Below are 25,295 nucleotides of genomic sequence, written 5' to 3' on the forward strand. Positions count from 1 at the left end.
GCCGCCTACGCCTGCTTTGCAAGGACCATTTAGCTGCAAGACATTCCTGAATACGTCAAACAGCGTGCAGGCAACAATGCAGCATGAAAAATGTGTTTTGTGCATTACAATTAATGGTTACACGAATGAATGAACATCCACTTCCAGCTTGACATTGTAGCTTGGCTCGTTGAGCGTCGTATTCGGTTTGCATTTACTGAAAATGTGCATAAATCATACACATGGCATGCCTCGTAAACGTTGCTCCCACTTTCCACGTTCACCGATCTCAAAAAAGTTCTTCTAGGTATTTAAGCTTGGCTAGCCGCACCAGCAGAACGACGGAAAGACATGCATACGAACACCGCGCTCGCCACCACCACCATTCCACTGACGAGCAATTTGCCACGGGCGGTGCTGTTCACTGAAACGATGGTGGTGCCATACATTGGCCACCTGGTCCCTATACCCAGAGGAGCACATACCTGGGAAGTGTACTGGTTAACACTTACCACCAATTTATATAGGCCATTTTGCCTCAGCAGGCACAGTGCCACCAATATTCAGTGCCTTGCTGCAGTGGCACATCAAGAAGCACGTGCCACACTAGCCTCACCCAGCGGTGCAACAGTCACCAACGAGCCAAGTTGCTCTAGGCAGCGTATGTACTGCACTGCTATGGAGTCGAAGCATCTATATGTTGGTCTCGGTGGCTGCAACCTTGGCAGTAGCAAGAAATAGTCTTTTATGCCATTGCATTGCAGGTACCCAGCAGCAAAACTGGAAAACATTACTCGCCATGCAAAACTCAAAGGAGCACTCAATGGCCTTCAATTCGACATCAATGCTTTTGCATTTACAACACATAAGTGCTCATGTGTCCTCAGAGTTTTTTAATTTTTTTTTAGACAAGACACCAACAAAGTGCAGTGTGCACACAGTTTGTGCCACCACTGGCAAAGCACAGCACAGTGTGCAACATTTCATCCATCTTTTGCAGCGTCAACTGTTCATGCTATAAACCCAGGCGAAATTACCCTGCCGGCACCAAAAACGCGGCAGCAGCAGACCGAGCATTGGCACCCAGCTAGCTGTGCATCGCTGTGGTATATGTGAGCGGTCACTTATTTCTCACTATCGACAAAGCAAGCATGGCATTCCTTAGCAGTACACCATGCGGCGTGCACTTGCCATATTGCATTTGTTAACAATGCGCAGTGAAAAATTCTGAGGGGGATCGAGCAATAATAGATAAGCTAGTAACCACTATGATGTATTAACCAGATAATACATCTGTGCCTTTACAACAGCAGAAGCATTCTAGGGAAGGAGCATGTAACCGTGATCCTGCTATTGTACAGATAGAGAGATAGAATTGAAAAAGCTGTGTCTTCAAGATCTGGCAGTGCATGCCCACGAGAGTGCGGTATCATGGACAGAAATTAAGAAGAGCACCAATGCACTGACTGTTTCAATGGGCACTGTTTGGTGCTGTGTGCAATATATGACAGATCGCCGTGAACAGTTCACTAAGTACTTATCAGCCGTGCCATGGAATGCAATGCCTGTGCGAGAAGAGGTGTATATCATAGTAAAATAATTTCTAGTATCATGCCCATAGATGCAATATAGGCACATTATAGCATAATGAAAAGGAGTGTGCAGAGCAATACCTCATGGCTGCATAATCCCTATGATTAACTTGGTTGGTGTGCTTGAACATATTCTGACCACATGAATAACCCTGGAATTTTGTACAAGCATGTTGCTGTACTGAAGCATCACAAAAGTGAACTGCAAACTCACAATACACAAGGAATAGGGACTTTCTGTGGCCAAATATGTCGTGACAAAAATTGGCACTTTACATTACCTTATTTTGTAGTGGCAACATGCAGCTTTCATGAATAATATTTGCCCACATGCAAGGGTATTTCCAGTGTCCTCCTGCAAAGACAGCTGCTGTCACTGCGAGCAGAATGCCCCACAGCAATGTGAAGGGAACTTTGGAGGGAACTTTGAAGAGGTAGGCGTGCACCCATTATACAACAGGGTTCAATCACAGTGGATGTTAACAGCTGAACCCCTTGCTACGGCCATGTTGCTGTGGCTGCCTCTGCTGGATGCAGCTGTAGTTCACTGTCAGGTGCAGTGTGTTTTGTTTAATATTCAGAGAGATGTGACTAATACCGACAAGCTGTTAAGGGCTGAATTGTGTTAAGAACCTGCCCTATATGTCACGTGCTGCATGTGCTTGTTTCTTTCGGCGCAAGGCGGGACGAAGAGACCAAATGTGCAAGATGCTGCTTGATTATTTGTGAGTGCCATGTTGGCTGTGAAATTGGGGTCGTGTGCATCAGAACAGCAGCAGTGCCAGTCGGCGAAGGGAGCTCTTGGTTTACCAGAAGTTCTCGTGCCAAGGTGCGTGCGAAGAGTTGCACCGTGTGTACATTGGTTCCCCATTGCATGTAGCAGCAGAGACGCATGTGTGCACAGGCAAATGGCACAACTCTGGGCCATCTCAAAATGTGTTAGTCTTCTGAAAAGCTATAGGAACAGCTCTGTCCCCATCTTTGAATTGAGGCCACTGTACTTTTGCTCATGTAACCCCCCCTATGTAATACCCTCTCACGAGGGCCTTTAGGGGTATTATGAATAAATAAATAAATAAATAATGATTTGATGGCAGCTAACTAGCTAGCTAAGAAATATAAAAGGCATCTTTAAACTGCTTGGCGTTTATGAGCGCATTTTAGTACACACAGAAGCGGTAAACTGTGCTGTAATAAATCAATTTTGATTAGCAAAGTGTGTGTATGTGTGGCAGGAGTCGCGACATTGGTGGTTTTTATACTTTCCGGGGATGGCATGGGCAGATAGCTCTGTGCAAGCAGCCATGGTAGCCACTCCGAGCATTACAAGTCCTGGATATTGATGCGCTCAAACAATGGTTGCTTTGAATACATGCTAAAACCTAGTATTTTCAACACACTTTGTGAGGGTGGTTGTGAGGAGGAAACTGCTGAAAGTCATCTATTGAAAATGCTTCAACCAGAATCTACCCAAACACAACTTCAAAGGACGAATATATATAACGACTGGAACAGTACTCAGTACAGTATAGCCCACTTATAGCGAACCCAGTTTTAACGAAATCCTACCTATAACGAACAAATCTTCGTTTCCCGTTACCACTTGCATACTTACACAGATTTTACGTCCAGATACAGCGAAAAACGAATATAACAAACTGATTTCCGTTTCCTGATGTGTTCGTTGTAAGCGGGCTGGACAGTATATCATTCAAATGACAAATACGGAGGTCAAGTTGGCGAGAAGTGGCAGTAGCCTTCTTCTTTATGGGAGCTACAGGAATTCATGTAAGGTGCTTTTTGCTGATGGATGTCTTGTGGTGATCACTGCAAGCCTACAGCGGTGTTTGTTCACTCAAGCTTGCCCTAGATGCTAGTACGTGGCCATGTTGTTGTACAAGTCTAAAAGGTTCATCAGCCCACTATGTTTGCACAAATGTCAGGGTATCCCAGAACTTGTGCCAATCGTACGTGAAAAAAAAATTAAAGGATGGTGCAGACCCATTATGGGTGCGTAAGCCCAGGTCTGTTTTTGGAGTTCTGTTGAGGGGCCTTTTATTTGCTTATGAGCTTCTTTGTGCTCTGCAAAGACACCTTCGTTCGCCTTCAATGCAAAAGAATTAGTTAACTATGCTGGTCAAAAATCTGGCATCCATGTGGCCGGAGGGCAGCACACAAAATGGCTGACTGCTTGAAGGAAAACAAAAAAAAAGGTCAGTAAATGCTTTTTTAAAATGACAACAAATTTTTTAGGGAAGCTTACTAAAAAAGGAACTGATCTAGCAGAAAAGAGGATAAATTTTGCGCTCGGTGGGATTTGAACCAGGGTCCTCTAAAATGAGACAAGCACGGAACCCCTGGACCACCACGGACCAGATTCCAGCTGGCTAAGGGTGAACCTAATGAATGGGTTGTGGCCTTCGACTTGGAAGCGTGTGCTGGAGACATGTACTGAGCCATGCAGGAGAAATTTGAGCATGACAATTGCAAAGGTAGCAATTAAGGTGGGTAGGGAAACAGGCTCCCACTAATAGCGTATATGCAGAGCCAAACACGGCAGTTGGCCATGCCTCCAGTAACCGAAAGAGGAAGAAAATGCTGCAAAGGAAAGCAGATGACAATGATAACGGGGGGCAGGTGAACACCACCCGACACGTGCCACTGCAGGCACCACACTATAGCCACGCGCACAATGAACGCACTGCCTTACTACATGCGACACTTGGTCTACAAATTTCATCAGTACAGTGTGCAGTACGTGGCAATGGACACTGGATAATCTACATCAACAGCAGCTGTGAAACACAGCACTGCACATAATACTGGCATATTTATTCCACAGTTCAACACTTATGCTTTTGCATTCAATACATAAGCTTAGGTGTCCTAGAATTTTAAGTGCGGAGCACTTGAGGCCTGGTTTGTCGTCGTAGCTCGTCTGGAGTCCCGGTATCTAGCCACCGCAGTCACGTGGCATCACGCACCCTAACAGAGGTTTCAAAAAGATAACCACTTCCTCTGGTCGGGATCGAACGTGGGCCCCTCACTTTACGAAGTCGATGTCAATCCCATTGCGCCACACAGGCACGTTACTCATATGCGAAGCGTTGGGGGTGATGTTTGCACTGCGCCGTTGCCACGGAGGCTACCGTTGCTAGACTGCAAATAAGTGCACAATAATATAAAATAAGGAAAACAATGAATTAACACGTTTATTAACAGGTGACCCTAGCCTTGCGTGGCATGCCGGCAACTGCTCCCCCGATCACACCGTTTTGCTGCTACGCACTCCTGGGAAATAACCAGGAGTCACCGAGGCTTGTGCTCCTTAAAAGCTGAAGGATCAGGCACAAAATGTCTCTCCTTGTGATCCAACGGCCTTTAGCCAAAATGGCATCATCCAAAGAGGCATGCGGAGCGGCTCTCCTTACCCAAAATTAGTGATAACGGGGCGGTGGCACCCTCTCTTGACTACTTTCAGCACAAATGCCAGGCTGATACTGAAACCAGTCAAGAGAGGGTGCCCCAGCTCTTTTGGTGAATCACTGCCCAGCACTTCACAGCTTTCGCGTCGAGTGGAACTGCTTTAAATTTTTACTACGTACCTTCGCCCAACGTGTCAACACAGACTGGAGCTTGCCACACCACTGCAAAAGGCTACAGAACAGCTCATTGCAGCTATTTTTTTGTGCTCACAAGGCTACATCCAAGTGATAGTTATGGTGATGCTACGGGTCATCCCTTTAATGGAAGTGCACTGCATGAACCTTCGCAAAAAGTGACTACTTACAGGAGAGCATCACAGCAGAATGTGCAATGCTGCACCATTTTGAATGTTAATGGAAGTATCCAGCTACTAGTTTTGGTGCTACAAGCATGCCAGAATGGTTGGTACTGCAGTAAATGCCAGTTTTGTTTACCGTACTTACCCGATTCTAACGCGCACCCGATTTTCCTGGCAAAAAAAAAAACGAAAAAACTTGCACCTCCGATTGTAACGCGCACGGAACTTTGTGACCCAGAGAAACGAATGCGAGAGAAATGGGCGATTTATTTCCCCAAGTAATCTCACTCATCTCACTCCTCGTCGCTTTCCGCTGACCACAACATCTCGTCCTCGGTGCCGTCAAGAGCGTTCGCGATGCCACACTTCTGAATGAACGAACTCCCGAACGATCGTGGCCCACGCCTCGCACGCCCATCCCGCGAGCTTCTCCAGAGGCGCACGCTTCAGCCGACCGCTCGCTTTGAATGCGTGAGAGCCGCTGCTGCCATTGCTGTTATCAAGTGCGCAAGTGGAACGATTTGACGATTTGTGTGAACGCCGATAGAAAAGCGCCTATACTTCCTGCGTTCGAAAATTTGTTGCTAAAGGCTTTGGCGCCATCTTGAGATGGTGATGGCGATGGGTGGGACGAAATTTCCGCTCCTTCGGCAGTTTCGGTTTCGTATCCGATTCTAACGCGCATGCGATTTTTCGGCCTATTTTTTCGGAAAAAAGGTGCGCGTTAGAATCGGGTAATTACGGTACTTGCCTTCCCCCATCAACATCAAATGTCGAACCCCAACAATATCTGACACCTTGATGCAAGCTGCATCACATATGCACATAAAGGAAGTGCCGAGTTGTCTGGTAGTGCTGAAACTCACCTTGTACAGGTCAGTACAGACGTGTCCTGGCAAAGTGTTTCCAAACGCTTCGCAGCACAGAGCACCTACACGACATGTGTGATGTCACTCCGCGCGCTATATTCTCCCGAGCGCCTGCTAAAACGAACCCACCGTTCTGGTGCCGACGGCTTGGGTTCGAGCCCCAGCAGGCCTATCTTAGTTTTTTTTTTTCATTTCCCTTTTTTTTTCTAAATTCAAATCTACACGTCAGTTTTGTTAATAATGGCGACTTGGTATGTTTTAAATCGCTTTAGGTTTGGGGCGCAGCCAATGACCATGTTGAATTACCGTTCTCCATCGCGCGAACAGACATGTCACGTGGGTGCTCTATGCAGCGAAGTGTTTGGAAATACGCTGGCAGTCACTCAGCCTTATTTTCAATACAAGCCACAGACGGTCACCGTTCTAGGCAGAGAATTTTAACATCAGCAGAGTGGCTGCATTTTGTTTCATTGCAAAAAAAAAAAATACTTTTAAACCACCACGGCACACTTGCTAGAGCAGCGTTTCCCACACCAAACTTTGCGCAGATGCGTAATATGCCAGATACTAAAATCACCAAGTATCCTCACAGTAGCTTTTTAGAATAGAGCTGGCTCCCTGGCAAGGAGTGTCAGGTAGGAAAACCCTCGCCCGACTGTCCCCGATGAATGCGACATGCACTACATACTAAAGCAAAGGCCCCTCTGAATAAGAAGCACCTACACAGTAGGATGTCTTATCCCAGGGCTCGGTCTTATCCCAGGGCTCGGACTTGTCTCTCCCAGCAGAGTTTTCTGGCATGAGCACCGGTCATTATTGGCTGCTTTAAACAGTGGGCACACATAGGAATCAAATGTTTTATTTCACACAGGCAGACTTAAATAGCAATGTAGTAGTTCATTTCATGTCAACAGCCCCGGTGCTAAATTTTGTGGATGCAAAGTTTTCATGTGCCTGGTCCGTCGGGCTTTGCTTCCTTTGTTTCAGAGCTGCAGCTGTTTCATCGACAACGTCCCACGAGGGCAGTTGTTTAGCTTTAAGCAAGAAAAATAGTCAGTCTTCAGCACTGTCCTTGATCACAAGCTTTGAATTTAAATCACAGGCGAAATCCATTTTTTCTTTTTACAGACTGTTGGCATTCCTTACCTGCAAAACAGAAAAGAGAGAGGGGTATGAGAAACAAGGAAGCAAAAGAAAACATTGGCTAAATTCTGACACAGTCACACTAAAAAAAAAATTAATGGAGGATCCATTGGTGGATGGATCCTTGTTGGATCTTTAAGAATGCATGAGCAAACCAACCCTCTCGCTCACAAACTTGAGGCTTGGCTGGCCTAATGTGCACGCCTTGCTCCGGCTTTAGAATTCTGCAACACGGTGTTCCTTGCATGGTTTGCTCACTTTAGCAGCAGCACTATGGCTATCGGCATTTCAGTCACTGGTGCCATTTCCATTGTTTCCTCTTCTGCCACCCTGCAGTGGCATGCTCCTTTCAAACGCTTACAAGCAGCAACTGGAGTCATGGGACCCGTCGAGACAGCATGCGACGGGTGCATCGGCCGAAGCAGTTGGCAAGCTGTGCTCCCCCTTGATGTCTTCAAGGCGACCGCAGCAGCGGAGCAAAGGAAGCGCAGGAAGCGCCAGTGCAGCCACGTGCTTTTTCATTGTGCTCTGTCACTCGGAGGACTTATCAACAGCGAAAATTTTTGCTGGTATCACCCCCATATTGCCCACAGAATAAAATAAAAACAGAAAAACAGCAGAAACCACTGTACTTATACAGATAAAACTCGATGTAACAAACTTCAATGTAACGAAACCCTCGATGTAACAAACCACGGAATTTTTTGGAACTTCATGTGTATGCACACCATGTATTTTCACCCTCTGTGTAACGAAGTCCCGTTTGCCCAAATTTCAATGTAACGAAGCTTCATGGAGATTCAGGCACAAAATTTTAGTTGTAGAAGCAGATTTTGGGAGACGCAAGCGCCGAAACGGGGTCTTAATAAAACGCGAACGGCGACACGGGCCGCCCAATGCCGCAGATGCAGGAGTCCATGAGCAAGCTCCTTGCCAAAAAACTGCGTGGGGCGCATACACGGCCAGCGCACAGTTTCTGTTTCTGTTGGAGCTTGATCGTCTACTCGGGAGTCAGCGTGAACCGCATGGAGCGTTTTCTCCCTGCAAAAACACGCCCCGCAAGCCACAAGCGCGCTGACGCAGCCGCGGAGACCACCCGCGCGGTGCGGGTAGCTCCACGACCGCTTCTAACCGTTCGCTGAAACGCAACTCGAGGGGCAAACGAGAGGGTTATGCAAGAAAAAAAAAGCGGATAAAGCAGGCGAAAATTTTAAACGTCATACGAGCCGCTTACGAAAGCATTCATCAAATATCATCCGCAGTGGTAAGCCTAATCGTCTCTATACCCGGTTACAACTAAAGAACGGCATCACCTCATGTAGTGTATCACTCCGCCAAAGCACCGGACCCGTGACGTCAGTGCGCGCGCGTTTTGAAAGGGGTTTGCTATGAATGCGTGATATCGTCTGCCTTGTCTCACGCAGTTTGTTTGTCGTCACTGTAGTCGTTTATAAGCATATTAAGTCCAAATAATCACGGGAACGGCTCACGCCATGTTCAAAATATTCCCAGTAACGCCTTACTTGCGCCGTGCGGAGAAACATCCGGCTACGGTGATAAGGCACAGCGTCAACATTCGGTGCCGTTCTTAAACTCCGACAGAAACAAACAGTGCACCAGCCATGTATGCACGCCACTTTTTCGTTTGCAGGAAATGCTTCACATAATGAACACTTCATTATAACCGCGAATTTCAATGTAGCGAAATTTCAATGTAACGAAGTAAATTACGATTTTTACGGACTTCGTTACATCGAGGTTTAACTGTACAAGGTTTGTGTGCCAAAGCTATACCTGGGCCATGAGGCAAGCCATAGTGGAGGACTACGAATTTATTTGGACCACCTGGGGATCTCTAGCGTGCACTTGAAAGCAAAGATACCCTATATTCAGGTATCCTTCCTTAGTTAAGTGACTGAATAAGAATATAATTGCACCCTGACATATGGCATACAAACATGGCCGTGAGCCCTCGTGTGTAACACGACAATGCCCTAACTGCTTTCCAGCCTTACTCAATCTGCCACTGTTGGGTAACTAGGCGAAGGACAGGGATTTCAATAAGTACGTGTGCACGCATCAAAATATTTTTGACATGCAACGGTACGAGTCAGACAACACAGAAGATGCTCACGCATGTCAGACCCAAGGGGAATTCCCCCTTGCAAAGACGGCGCCCAAGTTGCACTTTCCATTGCCAGCCAGAACTTCACCATGCTTGGTCAAGTACCAGCATTTGCACGAAATGGTCACAGAGCTACACACAAGCTCATCACCTTGCCTTACCCCCCCCCCCGTCATGCATTTTTTTGCTGGACTAGATTAACCCCTTGTAACCACACCCAGCAACATGCCCGTGCTCACTTTTCCCTCCCCATGAAAATGCAAGCAATTAACGCTCTCACCAAAGTCCTTCGCTGGTTACAGTGGATCCAGCAACAACGGACTTCCACTTGCAACAGACCATTTCTGTTGGTTTGTTTGATCCCCATGCATCTGAAGTGAAATCCACTCTACTCATAGCGGACCCCGCTATAGCAGACTATCGGATACAACAGACAATTTTGGGCAAAAACTGTTTTGACTGAATGTTAATGCCGGACTTTCGCGGTGCCGGCACTCGATATGCTTTTTTTTAAATATTTTGGCAAGCAAACTACCATGTCTGGCAACATTGTCAATGTAGAATCGGGTCATTGGTGCAGCCACGGCAAGCCAGTGCTGGGTAACTGATTCCACCGTCGGATAAACTAAGCATAATTAACACTGTTGAAGACGGCACAAAAACAGGCCAACGTCGCCAGAAGTACGGGCCTGCCTAAGCAGACGGTCCACTCGACCATCAAGAACAAGGATGCTGCTGAAGAACGTGACCCCGGTGAGACTGAAGAACTGCACTTTCGAATACGCAAAGTGGCGCACCGAGAAGTCGAGTCTGCCTGCGGCACAGTTTTTTTATGTAATACAGTTAAACCTGGATGCAACGAAGTCGACAAATGTTTGCAATTTTTCGTTACATCCAGGTATTCGTTACATGCAGGTTTCGAGTTAAGGCTCGCGGGAATGAAGCAGAAACGAAGTCAATATGCTAGGCATCAGTGAGGATGAACTGAACCTTCATGGATTTATTTCACAGCCAGAAACTGCGCGAGTTGCGCCTGCTGCTTTCGCACGAGCTTAGGCACTACACGGCGCTCCAAAAAAGCAAGGTCACCTACTCTTATATTAACATAACTTAAGTATCACTTTTGCCTTCTGACACTTTCCGGTGCCTTAACTCGTTACAAGAACGGAACTTATGCTTAAAGGGTGCCTTTTTGCGAACTTGATGCTCTTTACCACACTCAAAATTGTTGAGAGGGTGCCAGCTGCAACCAGGCGGCAACATGGTTTTCTAAGAGCAGCACTCATCGCCAATGAACCGATACCACAGATAGAATGGAAACGTGCGACTATACGCCGGCAGGACAGCCTAGCACCTCAAATCAGGTCTCGAACCAAAACCGCACTCTTACGTGGAAACGAAAGGTACTTTGCGATGCGCAAAAGAAACGTGAAGGGTAGTTACTCTTGCTAGCTGGTGTGGTGTCACGCTACACAACCAAAACTAGAAGTCACTGCTAGATTAGCCACAGAATCATGCTGATGTTCATCATCAGCATCATCATGACGAATGTTGTGTTTAGGCGATTCCAGATGTTTTTATTTCTGCTGGCTCCTTAGGGTAGTACTAAGATTCGTTAAATTAGTTAATTTCTCCGGTCGATATTTGAGTCAAAGTGCAAAAAACAATGACTGATCAGCTCGCCGACTTGCGTTACATTAAGGTTAACCGCGGCGACTTTTCGTTACATAGAGGTCACAAACAGATGGGCTTCAATAGGGAATTGAAAATCTTCATAAAATCCAGGAATTCGTTACGCAGAAATTCGTTACATCCAGGTTTAACTGTAAAGAACTCAGGCTCAGTGAAGTTCGGCATTTATTATTCCCACGCATGCACCGTTCTCGTTCCGTTCGATGAAAAAAGCATTAAACGCCTCAAGCAGGAGAATGGTTCCCATCCACTGTGTGCAATCTGCCGCTGGCCGTGCAGAGTCCAACTGGTCTAACTTTCGATTTCACGCCTGCCCTTCATCAGACTATTTCGTATCAGCTGTTTTACTGACCCGACTAAGACCATTAAAAATGTGGAAGGTGCCTTGCGAGAACGTCAGGCAGCGATCCGAATTTTTCGGGTAAACTTGCCTCATCACGAGGGTTTGAAAAGAGCCTGGCTAAATCTGCTGGCCATGACTGATTTTTATTGCTGGTTAGTAATTGCTCCTAGTTACATTGCTTTATTTGCTCGGCCTAGCGTGGGTCTCTATGCACTCAAACAGGCCTTTTCCAAGTGCCTGTGCTAAGCTTCAAAAACAGCGTTAGGCGATTATTTCCCCCCACATGATTGCTGTGCAGAGATGCTGCAGATGTGTAAATTGTCTGTAGCATGTATATGCAATGCTGGTCAAAGTTCCCACTTTATGCTAATAACCCCCCCCCCCCCCCTCTATTTGGATACTGCATACTTCAGATACAGCGAAAATTTTTTTCCGGATTTAGAGGAGGGTCTGTTGTAAAGGGCGTAGAGTGTACTACACCTGTGGATTGCAAGAGAGAAGCCGCAAACTTCTGCTGCTGTTTGCTACCCCAGTGGCTTGCAATTCTCGTACAGCAGAACGAAGATCTGGGCCCTTCTTTGCAAGTACAATTCCCCACGCGCAGGCATTCCGTTAATGCGAAGAAATCACACATTGAACGAAAAAGCTCGCATTCTGCGTAGCAACCGAAACAGCAACCAAATTCTATAGCATGTGCTTCAGGAAATAGAGCATGAGCAGAGCCATGCGGAGAAGTGGAGATGCCACAGCTGCTTTTTGCCTGCCGCTCTCCTTGATAACCCCTCCAAATAGCAGTTTAATTTCAGCCGGTTTTGACCTCAGTTTGACTCTGGCCGTTTCTGTTCCCCTTGCTCAACGGCAGAACAGTCACCAGCAATCCAGGGTGCTCTGTACACTGCGGCACTCAATTGGTCATCGATGCTTTCGCATTCACAACTCTTAATAAGAAGCGCTCAAGTGTCCTCAAATTTTTGTACCGCACAGCAAAGTTTATTTCAACAAGATGGTGCGGTGCCACAATTAACTTGTTAAATGCATAGCTGCGCAAAACACTACCGCAGTGCTGTTATCGTCCAAGCCCATTAGCGCATGTCTCATGGCGGTTTCCCTGTTGCAATCCCCCTTTGGGTATGCGCCACGGCACCCATACGAGTGAGACTTGAAAGAAGACAAGGAAAAGGTGCGAGATGCGTTCTGCCTGCTTGCGAGTGCTACTGCATCGCGGCTTAGTCTGTTCCCTCCTGGCACAGATATGCCGTTAAACCCTCCTTCCTGTTTCATTTTTCCCGGGACAATATGACGGCCAGATGAGCAGCAACTGCAGCAGCCTTTCTACATAAAACAACGCAGTTTCAGTTGAATAACGTGCAGTCAGTAAGCCAGAGATCAAGGATCAGTGAAACAGCACAAACTTGATGTGCACCTCATTCAGCGCTTGGCTACAGAACGTTGCGGTCTGCACTCTTACGCATTCATGGCTCACTGGACTTGCATAATGGTACAAATTCGTGCAAGTTCTAACACGCGCGTGCATTTTCATTCTCTTGCGAGCAGGTCGCATAAAACCATGCCCCTTCAGGTAGATTTTTTTATGCTCACATTTTTACAGCGTTGCTCACCTCTACCTTCCTTTAAAAGCCAAAGATTAACTTCCCCAGCTGCTGATCATGGGGGCTGCATGGCAAAGGCATCGTGTTGCTGTGGAGGATACCTTGATTTATATCTTCAGGCAAGGTCCCCCCCCCCCCCTTTTTTTTGTGGAGATGACATGCACAAACATCCGTGGTACACTGCATTTCTTGCAACAGGTGATAAAAATTGTCTCAAAGGCCCCTGCCACAGCCTGTCTCATTGACCAGGTTCTTTTCCAGCCCTAAACCCATAATTCAGCATTGTTCGGTTTTCTTTTCAAAACTTCTCACTTGAACCAATCAATGTGCTTACTTTCCAATGCCAGCCTCAAAGGCTACGACTTGTTTTTCCTGCTTTGTTATCCAGCCGGCTGCGTGGGGTAAATTAAAACAACCCTCGAATTAAAATGCCCGACAACCTACCTAGGGCACACTTCTCCCCAAGGGGTCACTTGTCCATAAACCACGGCTGACCATCGTGGGTGCGCCGACGGGTCAGAATCTCGCAGCCAGTGTCCGTCACAAGCAGGGTCTGCTCAAACTGGGCCGACCGTTTGCCGTCAGCCGTCACAGCAGTCCAGTTGTCAGGCCACACCTCGTCATGCCAGGTGCCTGCAAGTAGGCCCAGGGGCAGCAGAGGAGGCATTAAAACAGCCACAGAGCAGATGCATGCACGATTGGCATGCCTGTTACACTGCGAGGGAGGACGTGCAAAGCACATGAGAAGAATGAAGGAAACCTCGACATACTGCACGGCCTGAAAACTCGGCGAGCTTGTTCCCACCGAGTTGAAATGAATGGACATTGCTCTCAGCAGTTATTTGAGATTGTTGAAGTAACCACAGGAAAAACTGTCTTAGCGCAACACCAAAACAAAATAGGAAGTGTACTTCGTTCACAAGATGTAAGCACTGCATAAACAAGTCATCACTTGCAGGGGTCGTTCTCATCCCCTTCACTAGCTCGCCAGAAGGCCAGACTCTGCTGAGAATGTCAAAGGCAATAACAGGTACAATGAGGCCTTAACTGGAGGCACCACATTTTATGTTTTTAGAGCTGGAGTATCACTCATAGGGCTCAGTCTTATCTCTTGACAGCTGGCTAGATTCCGAAGTGAGTTTCAAAGGTGATTACAGGCATGGTAGATGAGGCTTTGTACCGGAGGCACTACATTTTATCTTTTTTACAGCTGGAGTTTAGCTCTCGGGGCTTGGTCTTACCACCATCGTCAGATCACCGGAAGGCCAGACTCAACTGAGTGTCGAATGCAATGACAGGCACGGCAAAACCAACTGGAAGTACTACGCTTTGTTCTATAGATGGAGTATCACGCATGGGGCTTGGTATTAACAATTACTAGAATCTAAGCTGATGCTTTAAAGAAAAAAAAAAAGCAGGATATGAAAGTCAAGGGTTGGCTTAGATTCGAGGATTGGTATTAAAATACACCAAGTACTCATCGAAACTCAACAAGTAACATGCAGTTAGCACTTCCTGGAGAAAGAGCATTGTAGCCACTAGTACCTGCTGCCGTAGCAACACAAAATGGAAATGGCAGGGCGTCATTTTATTATGTTCACTCAGTGTTCCAAATCAGCTCGGCAGTAAAAGTTCGCCTGCTTGGTGCTGCTTCATTGGTAGCGGTATTACTACAGCACAGCCTTTATGTGGAAGGCTGTGCTGGTGGACAGGAACTCGTCAAACCTCCAGGCAAGGTGCAACTGGCATTGATGAAAAGAACATTTGCATTGGCAGAGGTCTCAACACAAGCTTGGGATGACATCCCAGAAAGCTTCCCTGTAGGCTCGATTAAGGCCTGCGACGACAACAGAAAGTGAACTCGAGTAGGTTTGCCGCTAAAAAATATCAGTTTTGTGCCTGTTGTCATCCCCGCCTATTTTTACTGGCTTACATTTGAGGAAAATTTAAAAAATTTTGTGGACTTCCAAATTTAAAAGGTAGGCTTAGATTCGGGTTGGCCTAGATTCAAGTGAATACGGCACCTCTGTTGCCAGCTGGCCAGACTCCGCTGTGAATGCCAAAGGTGATAACAAGCACGGCAGGCGAGGCCTTCTATAGGAGGCATTACTTTCTTATCTTTTCATATAGCTGGAGTTTAACTTGCACGCTCAGTATAACCACCTTTGCCAGCTCACCCTTAGGCCAGACTCCACTTTGAATGTCAAAGGTGATAACAGGCACAGCAGGCGAGGTCTTCATTAGGAGGCACTACTTTCTTATCTTTTCATATAACTGGAGTTTAACTCGCAGGCTCAGTATTATCACCTTTGCCAGGTCTGTTAGGCCCGACTCCGCTGTGAGTGTTAAAGACGATAACAAGCAATACCTTGTTTTATCCTTTTCTATAGCTGGTGAAATCTAAGGTTCGACGAAATCTCGTCTGGTCGGGTAAAAGATTCATAGTTGAAGAAACTGGTGATCGCCAACCAAAGGTTTATTTGAAAAGGTAAAAAGACGTTTCGGGCTTTGGGCTTTTCCGCTCAGTGAACAAGGTTTCCGTATGGAAGCCGAAACGTTCTTTTACCTTTTTAAATAAACCTTTGGTTGGCAATCACCAGTTTCTTCAACTATGAATTCTATAGCTGGTGTTTAACTCGCGGGGCTCAGTCTTTTCTCACAAAGCTTGCCGAAAGGCCACCAGACTGTGGGTGCTGAAGGTAGCAACAGTCAGTGGGCGGTGCAGGCGAATCTGTGTGGTGGGTGTACCACATACGACACGCTTGTTAGCTGCATTTTTCTGGCGAGCAAGGGTGTTACGTTCCCCCAGTTGAGGTTGTATAAGAGCGAATACCACGGGATATCTGCCAAGCGGATCAACGAGTGTCCACATTGCTACCTATAAGCACTTCAGGATGATTAACCATTTTTGCAGGCAGCAGCTTGTAGCCAAACACAAAAATGTGCTTACCTTCCGAGATCATGGGTTCAATTGTGAAGCAGTGGCCTGCTTTCATTACCCCAATGGCTTTGTTTTCTAAAAAGAAAAAAAGAGAGAGATACAGAGAGTGAGAGAGAAGTCACAGAAAAGCTGAAGTGAATGGTGCACACATACCACTTCAAAATAAATATGGTGATGACACCTAAAAACCCTGTACTCAGACACCCATGAAACTTCGTAACATACGTACAAAACCTTTTTGCAATTCTTCTTTTTATTCCCCTGCGCTCACTATGCACTCTGTTCAACTCATTATTGGCCCCCTTTTAGACTATCTTAAATCCCTTTTAGGGCCTTTAAAATCAATAATGTTGAAGGCAAAGTATAGGCACTACTTACTTGCATAGTGTGGAACACTAGGGGCTGTATGGAACAACCTAAAATGAAGCAAATCAGCATGATTTACCAAAGCACCACACAAGCACACAAAGGAAGAAAAAGCATTCGTAGAATTCTTCACAGAGAATGAAACAGTTCACGAGACGTAGTCTACCGCTGCACGATGATGCATCACTCATCACTGAATCAACAGAAAAAATAAGGAAGAGCAAGCTGCATACTATTTTAAAATTAGAACTGTAAAATGAACTGGAGTATTAGAGCATTAGAGGGGGCATGCATGACCTTACCTGTGGATGCCATGGCCACAGTAACTGCGCACAACAGAGAAGCCATGGGACTGTGCGTGCTTCTGGATGATGTTGCCAATGTCCCGGTAACGCATGCCTGGGGTCACTGCATGGTAAATACGCGCATCACTGACAAGCTTTCAAGTCAGAACCCGCACAGATCCTCCTACTGCATGACCTTGTGCGTTACCACGCATGACTTCACTTTAGCCACAGAGAGGAAAGTTGCACAGCCAGAAGCCGCGTGTCTTCAATCGACCTGACATCTTTGCCCAACATACAGGTGCACTACTGCACAGAGTGTGTCAAGGTAATTTAGACATTGCAGTTTTGAAGAAATTGTTAGAGCAGTATGAATGCCCATTTCGCCACTGCTTTACGTGGCCAGGTGGGTACTATGCAAGAAAGAATGTAACTACCCGAATATTAATACTGAGACCTTATTAACTATTCAATAACCGGTTTCAAGACGCATGTTTGCGTTATAAAGCTGGAGGTACAATGGGGTCCCCCTGTCAAAGGAAACGAGCGAGTATGTGGCTGTCGTGCTCCCGGAAGCACCAGCGGTGAGAGAAGGTGAGAACAAGACTTAGCGGAGCATGCACTGTAACTGGTAGAGACAGGAGCGGCCGCGCATCATCGGCAACGGCAAGCCACTGCTGTTCAGCTTCGAAGCTCTCGAAAATTTCGCTCTCAAATGCCGAGTTGACAAAAAAGTTTGTTTTAGCTGGAGAAGTCCACATATTAGTGTCCTTTATTTCTTGAGGCATTATAACTTAGCCTTTATTTTGTTCACAACAAGGCGAACACCTTAATTTTTTTTCTTGCCACTTTTGTCACACTATCCTGGGCTCAACCATGATGGCAAAGGCTGTCTGAAATACTGAATTTCTCGACCACTTTTTTTTTATTATTTCCACCATGCCTATAATGCTGGCAATAAACCTGGAAAGAAATGATCACTTTGTCACTGTTTGGAAAAACCACAAATATCGTAGAAGAATCGACACTTAGCTCTAGTTGGTAACGGTTCTTGAACATCTTCAAATTAACCCTTTCGTTACGGCGGAAAAACGGCCGATTTTGAGTGCTTCCACAAAACTATTTCTTTCTCTTGAGCTAGTGGACACATTTAGCATTGGTATGCATGGAATTGTAGCTTATAGATTGCTCTTACAAACACATAACAGCAGTTTTGTGAAAGGTACAATTACTTAGTTTATTAGTCAAATAATCAGAAAAAAAAATGCACAAAAAAGTATACACGCAACATATATAGGCGATTGTAATGACCTTAAAAATTATTTTAGGAATTCTAAGATATACAAATTGTTCCTACATTTCTTGGCTATGATTCAATATATATATGTCAACGCTGTACACCAAGTTTTGTATTTTTGTGGGCCCTTCAACCTAGCGGAACTGACGGCTGTGCCCCTCCTCGAAGCCACTCGAGTGTAAGTCGGTCATCCAAGCCCACTTTTTTGTGTTCTGACACCAAATCCTTTTCACATTAGTAATTTAAAAAAAAAAAAAAAAAAAAAAAAAAAAAAAATCGGTAATCTGGCACGAGTGCCAGGTGTTGCGACCGGGCGGGGGCACCCGATCCGAGCTCCGTGGCCTCCGACATACGAGTGGCAGCGTGTATGATGCGAGCGGCCAGCCGCTGTTGCAGCCGTGATGAAGTCCAGAAGCCGTAGGCTAACGTAACTGTTTACTTCATAGCGAGAGGTGAGCCGAAGCCAAAGAACAATGCCCCGACGGGCGAGGTTACAATACAGGACTCGAGCAGAGCGACAACATCGATTCGCTGCTCTAACAGGAATGGTTTACAACGCTTGGGCAGCTCTATTTATACCCAAAAGCGGTAACGGTCGAAACGCCAACAAGTGGGAACACGCACAAACGTCACAGACACACGCAACGCTCTTTCGAGTGTTCGTTAGTCGTCGGTAGCCTCCGCGCACGTTGAGTCCGAGAGAGGGGAGAGAGGAGGACTCCGTTGCGATCGACGGGGTCTCTGTGTCCTTGAAGAGCGTGGAGACGAGCCTCGCAGGGAGCCGCCGAAGTTTTGGAAATGCGCTCAAAGCGAAGCGTCTGACGCGGCTTGTCGCCACTTGTCACCGACATGATTGCGCCTGTTTTCGAAGGCGCACGAGTGGCTTCGCCGCACAGCCGAGGAGTGATGCGGGGAAGTACTGCGGCGCTGGCCGATTCGTAACACAGGCTATCATGAAGGTGATAACGCGCTATGACGCGGCGCATTTCGCAAAATATCCCCACCGTACGTTGTCCAGACCCTACACATCAATGTGTAAAGCTGCAGTCGTCAAATAGGAAGCCCGTTTTGTTTATAAAAATAGAGCCCAAATACAGCGGACGCCGTTTTCACACAAGTCGCCACTATCGCGGGTTCAAATTTCACTCTTGGCATGGTCTCTGCACGCGACATATCAACAAAACATAATAAAATCGAAAAATGAGTTGTCAATAAATACGCCAGATGGCGTTAGTTGTCCGCCAGGTGCCGTTTTTAGCTTTCGTGGGACATTTGAAATCATCGGAACTCCGTGTCCGATGGCCTATGGCGCTGTAAGGAAAGAGTTAAGAGTGCATGGATAATGAACTTCCAAGATGTGATGCGAGTTGCACCAAACATACTGGGAAAATCTGGAATTTGAGTGACTTTCTCCAATTATGTTTTTCCCCCTTTTAAGTCGGCCTTTGAGAACAAGACTTGAAAGCTCTCCACGCTGGGCGGCAGCGGTGCATCGTAGCAGACAATACGTAGCTGCTCCCGCTTCCAGCAGTCAGCGTGCATGTGACAGCTGTTACTGATTTGCACCATTTTTCGGTTTGGCGCTTTCGCAAACTGTGGTGGTCACATGCTTGCTTGTTCCCTTCACCACTGAACAGCTCAGTACATAATATGCAAAGCTCATAATTCAAACTCTGAAGGTTTTACACACCAAAGTTACACCTGAGCATTGAGGTGCGCCACAGCCGAGGGTTCCGGATTAATTTAGGCCAGCTGGAGATCTTAATCGCGCACCGAAACCTCGATACGTGCGCGTTTTTCATTTACCGCCTCTATCCGGAAAACGACCACCGCAGCCAGGGTCAAACCCGCATCTTTGAGCTCAGTAGCACCAACACCTTAGCCCCTGAGCCACCGTGGCAAATACAATGCAAAGCTACCTCCCGTTCAAAAAATCCCTGAATCTGAAGTGTAGTCGGAGATCCCCAACCCCCAAGTCTGCCTCCAAGTACACGACCATTCCAGTTCTTATCACACACCCGGGGGCCACCTTTGGCCCACCCTGATAGTGTGTGTGCTGCGAAGCATACCTGCTTCTATGGCCTTGCTGAGGCACTCATAGGTGACCTGGACCAGCTTGCGGCCCCCCTCGTCCACATTTCCAATGAACACCGTCTCATTCAGGTCCCCATGGAAGCCACGGTGGTACACCGTGATGTCCACTGCACCAGGGAAAACAACAACCACCTCGGTCTGCGACGAGTGCGCCAAAGCAGCATTTCTCAGCTGGAAGAAGACAAAGCCAACCATTTCCCCCAAGGCAAAGAAATGTCCACAAGTCGTGCGATTTGCGCTAATTTCCTTTCTTGCCTAGACCCCTCCTCTCATGCCCCAAGCTTACAGCTGCACTGTAGGTTTTTTTTCCTTGGTATTCACCTGGAAAAAGTTTTCATTCCGTTTTCTCCTGGTGAACACTTTTTATGGAAAGCTTTTTGCTTAATTGCACGTGTGCTCTGTTCATAACAATATACCATGATCTTCACTATTTTTTCTGGCTTTCAACTGTGAATTGGGCATCTAATTCATGACCACTACGAACTACATATGTGAGCCACAGCAAGGAAATATGCTTAATTAAACACACAAAAACATATGACAGTCTAACAACTGCACGGCTGTGTTGAAATTTTATCTCTTAACAAACACAGACGATGGGAGGGAAATCGGCGCAATACATTGTCAAATAACCAGATCGTTCAGTTGAACTAAAGGTCGTTTGTACGCTAATTATACCGAAGTCTTTTGCCCATCTAGCTTTCTTGCTGCGACTGTGTTCAAACGTCAATGTATTATTGTTTGTTGTGCGATGAAGCCAGAAGAATTTTTAGGTTTTGCAGCAAAGCCAACTTTTTGTATTGACACAGGATTAAGTTCAGCGATATTGTAAAAAAAGAACTCAGGCTTGCCCATGAAAGCCTGTACGCTGGACAAACGTAAGCACCACAGCATGCATGGGGACACAGCGCAGGACTTACCGTTGAGCAAGTCCCCATCTTGTAAAGGCCGCATGTCGGGGATCCCATGACAGATGACCTCATTCACAGACCTGAAAAAGCAGGGCAGGGTCAACTTAGCTGGTCAATCTTGAAGCGAGCACACTACTCCTCAAAGAGGCAATGGCACTTACGTGCAACAAGACTTCGGAAACTTGTAGTAGTTGAGCGGAGATGGGTAGCAGTCACGTTCAATGCTCGCCTGTAACCAAGCAAACCAGAGCAACAAACATGAAACAAGAACCATGATGTCTCAGATGGAGCTAAACTTAGCAACCACTAAAACCCTTTGCCTATTACTCATGAGAACTGGCTTGTATTAGCATTTGTAGCAACTGAAGCCATGAATTTATGTCATGAATTTAAAAGCTGTCAAAGGGCTTGCCTAGGGCTAAGCACTGCTCCCATGCATGGTTGATGGAAATTCAAAATGATAAATCTAGACAAACCAATCGGGTAGGGCCTTTCACGTTTTGCTGATTTTGAGAAAGATTCCCAAACCATGCTTTAAAGGAGCCATGAAGACAAAACACAAGTGTGGTTCATTCGAAAGGTTGCCTCGTTACAGTGATACTGACACCACTTTTAACGTACTCTTCGTTCAAATACGCTATATAATTAGGGAAAAAGGAAATGGCCATGCGACCCACTAGCTCATTTCCCGCAACAGAACCTATGATGTCATATGAGCCCAGCTGTGCGATTGGCTTAAGCCGACAAAAGCAAACGCAATTTAGGCAGTGCCGAACGAACTATTTGTGCCTAAATGCAATGCGTAGCCATTTTAAAGCAGTAAGAATGGTGCGGTAAACAACATAAGTTATGAAAATACACGTAAATATAGAAGTACCGATGCGCACTGCTGTTGGTACTGGGCGCACTATGTTTGTTTTAGCTGGACAGCAGTCCGACGCTTTAGAGTTGTTTAAACGACGCTGGCCGATTGGCGTAAGGGACGTTGCCTTACGTGACCCTGCTTGTCAAGCGTACCCATGTTTCACGAAGCGATTACTTTTTACCGTAACAACAACAAAAAAAAAAAGCCAGCCTGGGAGGTTTGACGACAGCAAGACTGCAGTGCCGAATGGCGCAGTGCAAGTTTGTGTACACGCCGTTATGACTTCACTGTAGACGTCACCAAAACACACGATTTGGTGGGAGAATCAAAATTTAAACCTAAATGAATTAATTTCTCAGTGAATACGGCATCGTTTGCTGCCGCGCAAGCGCTGAGGACGCTTATACACAGAATCTTTCGAATAAAACAAGCTTGTATTTTGTCTTCATGGCTCCTTTAAGCAATTGGTGTCCAGAATGTGCTCTTATAATTCATGCGGGTATTATTTTCACCACACAAGTGTTTTAAAAAGCTTCTTGAGCTCTGTAAAAGGAAGAAACTTCAGAAAAGGAAGAAACTTGACTTGATAAATGTAGAACAAACTCATTTGTCCTGTGGAGGAGAAAAATAAGGCTCGGCCGTAAATATCACAAAGAAACAACCATGCCCTCAAATTAAAATCCGAGAATGTCATACACTGCAGAACTCTTTAAGGACTGAAATAAAACATACAGGGTCGAAATCCGCCCAGCGGTTGCCGTGCTATCCTTTCCACGAGCAACGAAGAACTTTTAAAACGCACGTTTGAGAAAACGGCTCTTAAGGTTTACAAAGACTACATGATTTTCAAACTGCACCAGCAGCATAGTCCTTGCTGTACTTGCTTTGGGGACAACCTCATAGACCTTTGCCCTTTGATTTGGTGCATCTGGGATGCCTTCCTGGCTCATTGGAGGTTTTTACGTGCAGGCCTTTAGATGGCAGAAACACCAGTTTTATGCCTAGTCCCTATACTAGGGTACCTATACTTTACTTGACAATTAAAAAGTGGCACTGGCCATGAATGATTACAAAAACTTTTTTTTTTGTTTTTGTAATCATTCATGGTCAGTGCCACTTTTTAATTGTTATGCGTTTTCCCAATCAGACGGGCTTCCATCCAACCCTTGATTTCATATACTTTACTTGATGTATGCCTAACACATAGCTGCCCCCAAAGTAAAGAGTAAGGTATAGTCTTTCCTTGATATTAATGTGCCAAAAGACCTTGCTGAAGGCACAGCTTAGCACATGGGGCTGTTCAGTGTCAAAAGGTTATGTGAGCGCATCACAAGTATAAAATGAGCTATCTGAAAACAGAATACAGTAATCCCTCGCTATAACGAAATTGCTTTACTCGAAACATCGCTTTATTCGAAATTTATTCTGGTCCCAACCCAAACGCATGCATTTTAGGCCACATTACTCGAAGCGCACGAAGAGCTTGACCCGCTTAGAGCGAAGTGGCGAGCGGAGGAGTCGCCGAGCAACGGCGACTCAGTGGCGAGCCAGGCTGTCAGCATGGCGGGTCAACGCAAGCTGGTGTTTCCCCGGCGATTTCCTCAAGCCTCTCATGCTAGATTCGCCCCATCCGACTTTAGACAAACAATCCAAATTCGTGGTAGGGCCATTGAATTTTGTTCCTAGACATTGGGCAATGGGCGTGGACGAGATGGTGCGCAAACACTGAACCTCGTTCTATAGAATCAGCAGTGTTGTCGACAACAGGGCACCAAAACACTCTTGTGTCGCAAATTTAACGGCTGCACAGCTTGGGAAAAAATTGCCCAGTGATCACGCAAAGCGCCTAGTGCAAAACCGGTTGGATTTAATGATTGCGCTGTGTACCCACCATAATGAGCGGTTAGTCGTTTTTTTACCTCAACAAACAACCCCTAAACTCGAGCCACTGCGTCACAGCTTGGGAAAAAATTGCCCAGTGATCATGCAAAGCGCCTAGTGCAAAACCGGTTGGATTTAATGATTGCGCTGTGTACCCACCATAATGAGCGGTTAGTCGTTTTTTTACCTCAACAAACAACCCCTAAACTCGAGCCACTGCGTCACAGCTTGGGAAAAAATTGCCCAGTGATCATGCAAAGCGCCTAGTGCAAAACCGGTTGGATTTAATGATTGTGCTGTGTACCCACCATAATGAGCGGTTAGTCGTTTTTTTTACCTCAACAACCCCTAAACTCGAGCCACTGCGTCACAGCTTGGGAAAAAATTGCCCAGTGATCATGCAAAGCGCCTAGTGCAAAACCGGTTGGATTTAATGATTGCGCTGTGTACCCACCATAATGAGCGGTTAGTCGTTTTTTTACCTCAACAAACAACCCCTAAACTCGAGCCACTGCGTCACAGCTTGGGAAAAAATTGCCCAGTGATCATGCAAAGCGCCTAGTGCAAAACCGGTTGGATTTAATGATTGCGCTGTGTACCCACCATAATGAGCGGTTAGTCGTTTTTTTACCTCAACAAACAACCCCTAAACTCGAGCCACTGCGTCACAGCTTGGGAAAAAATTGCCCAGTGATCATGCAAAGCGCCTAGTGCAAAACCGGTTGGATTTAATGATTGCGCTGTGTACCCACCATAATGAGCGGTTAGTCGTTTTTTTACCTCAACAAACAACCCCTAAACTCGAGCCACTGCGTCACAGCTTGGGAAAAAATTGCCCAGTGATCATGCAAAGCGCCTAGTGCAAAACCGGTTGGATTTAATGATTGCGCTGTGTACCCACCATAATGAGCGGTTAGTCGTTTTTTTACCTCAACAAACAACCCCTAAACTCGAGCCACTGCGTCACAGCTCGGGAAAAAATTGCCCAGTGATCATGCAAAGCGCCTAGTGCAAAACCGGTTGGATTTAATGATTGCGCTGTGTACCCACCATAATGAGCGGTTAGTCGTTTTTTTACCTTAACAAACAACCCCTAAACTCGAGCCACTGCGTCACAGCTTGGGAAAAAATTGCCCAGTGATCATGCAAAGCGCCTAGTGCAAAACCGGTTGGATTTAATGATTGCGCTGTGTACCCACCATAATGAGCGGTTAGTCGTTTTTTTTACCTCAACAAACAACCCCTAAACTCGAGCCCAGGGTTCGTACAGGCTTGAAAAGCAAAAATTCAAGGGTTTTCAAGGACTTTCAAGGACTAAAAAACACATTTTCAAGGTCCCCATCAAACGTTTTATATGGGATTATTTATAACTTTTCCAACACAATGCAAAAGTTTTTTATTCAACAATACCTAAGCACATTCGTGCACATTTAGATAGTTGCTAACACGTTCGTAAATGCTTCCCCAGCCTTATTTTTTATTTCATGGCGGGTATTTAGGGGTTTTTCCTTTTCCTTTG

At 46.1% G+C, this 25,295-nt stretch overlaps 1 protein-coding gene across 1 annotated transcript in view; it reads right to left on the reverse strand.

Moving 5' to 3' along the window:
• Window positions 1-7,067: 7,067 nt before the first annotated feature.
• LOC144139878 (methionine aminopeptidase 1-like) overlaps window positions 7,068-25,295 on the reverse strand; it is a 34,503-nt gene continuing 16,275 nt past the window's right edge. Inside the window, exons 7-14 of the mRNA XM_077672120.1 lie at window positions 21,192-21,259; window positions 21,040-21,110; window positions 20,095-20,226; window positions 16,747-16,852; window positions 16,457-16,494; window positions 16,088-16,153; window positions 13,582-13,770; window positions 7,068-7,370 (exon numbers count right to left, since the gene is read on the reverse strand). Coding sequence (XP_077528246.1) covers window positions 13,607-13,770; window positions 16,088-16,153; window positions 16,457-16,494; window positions 16,747-16,852; window positions 20,095-20,226; window positions 21,040-21,110; window positions 21,192-21,259 — 645 coding nt within the window. The 3' untranslated portion in view covers window positions 7,068-7,370; window positions 13,582-13,606. The remainder of the gene's footprint in view (window positions 7,371-13,581; window positions 13,771-16,087; window positions 16,154-16,456; window positions 16,495-16,746; window positions 16,853-20,094; window positions 20,227-21,039; window positions 21,111-21,191; window positions 21,260-25,295) is intronic.

Source organism: Haemaphysalis longicornis, unplaced genomic scaffold (assembly GCF_048455015.1).
Source record: "Haemaphysalis longicornis isolate Haplotype H1 unplaced genomic scaffold, Haemaphysalis longicornis Haplotype H1 scaffold_1, whole genome shotgun sequence".
NCBI classification, from domain to species: Eukaryota; Metazoa; Arthropoda; class Arachnida; order Ixodida; family Ixodidae; genus Haemaphysalis; species Haemaphysalis longicornis.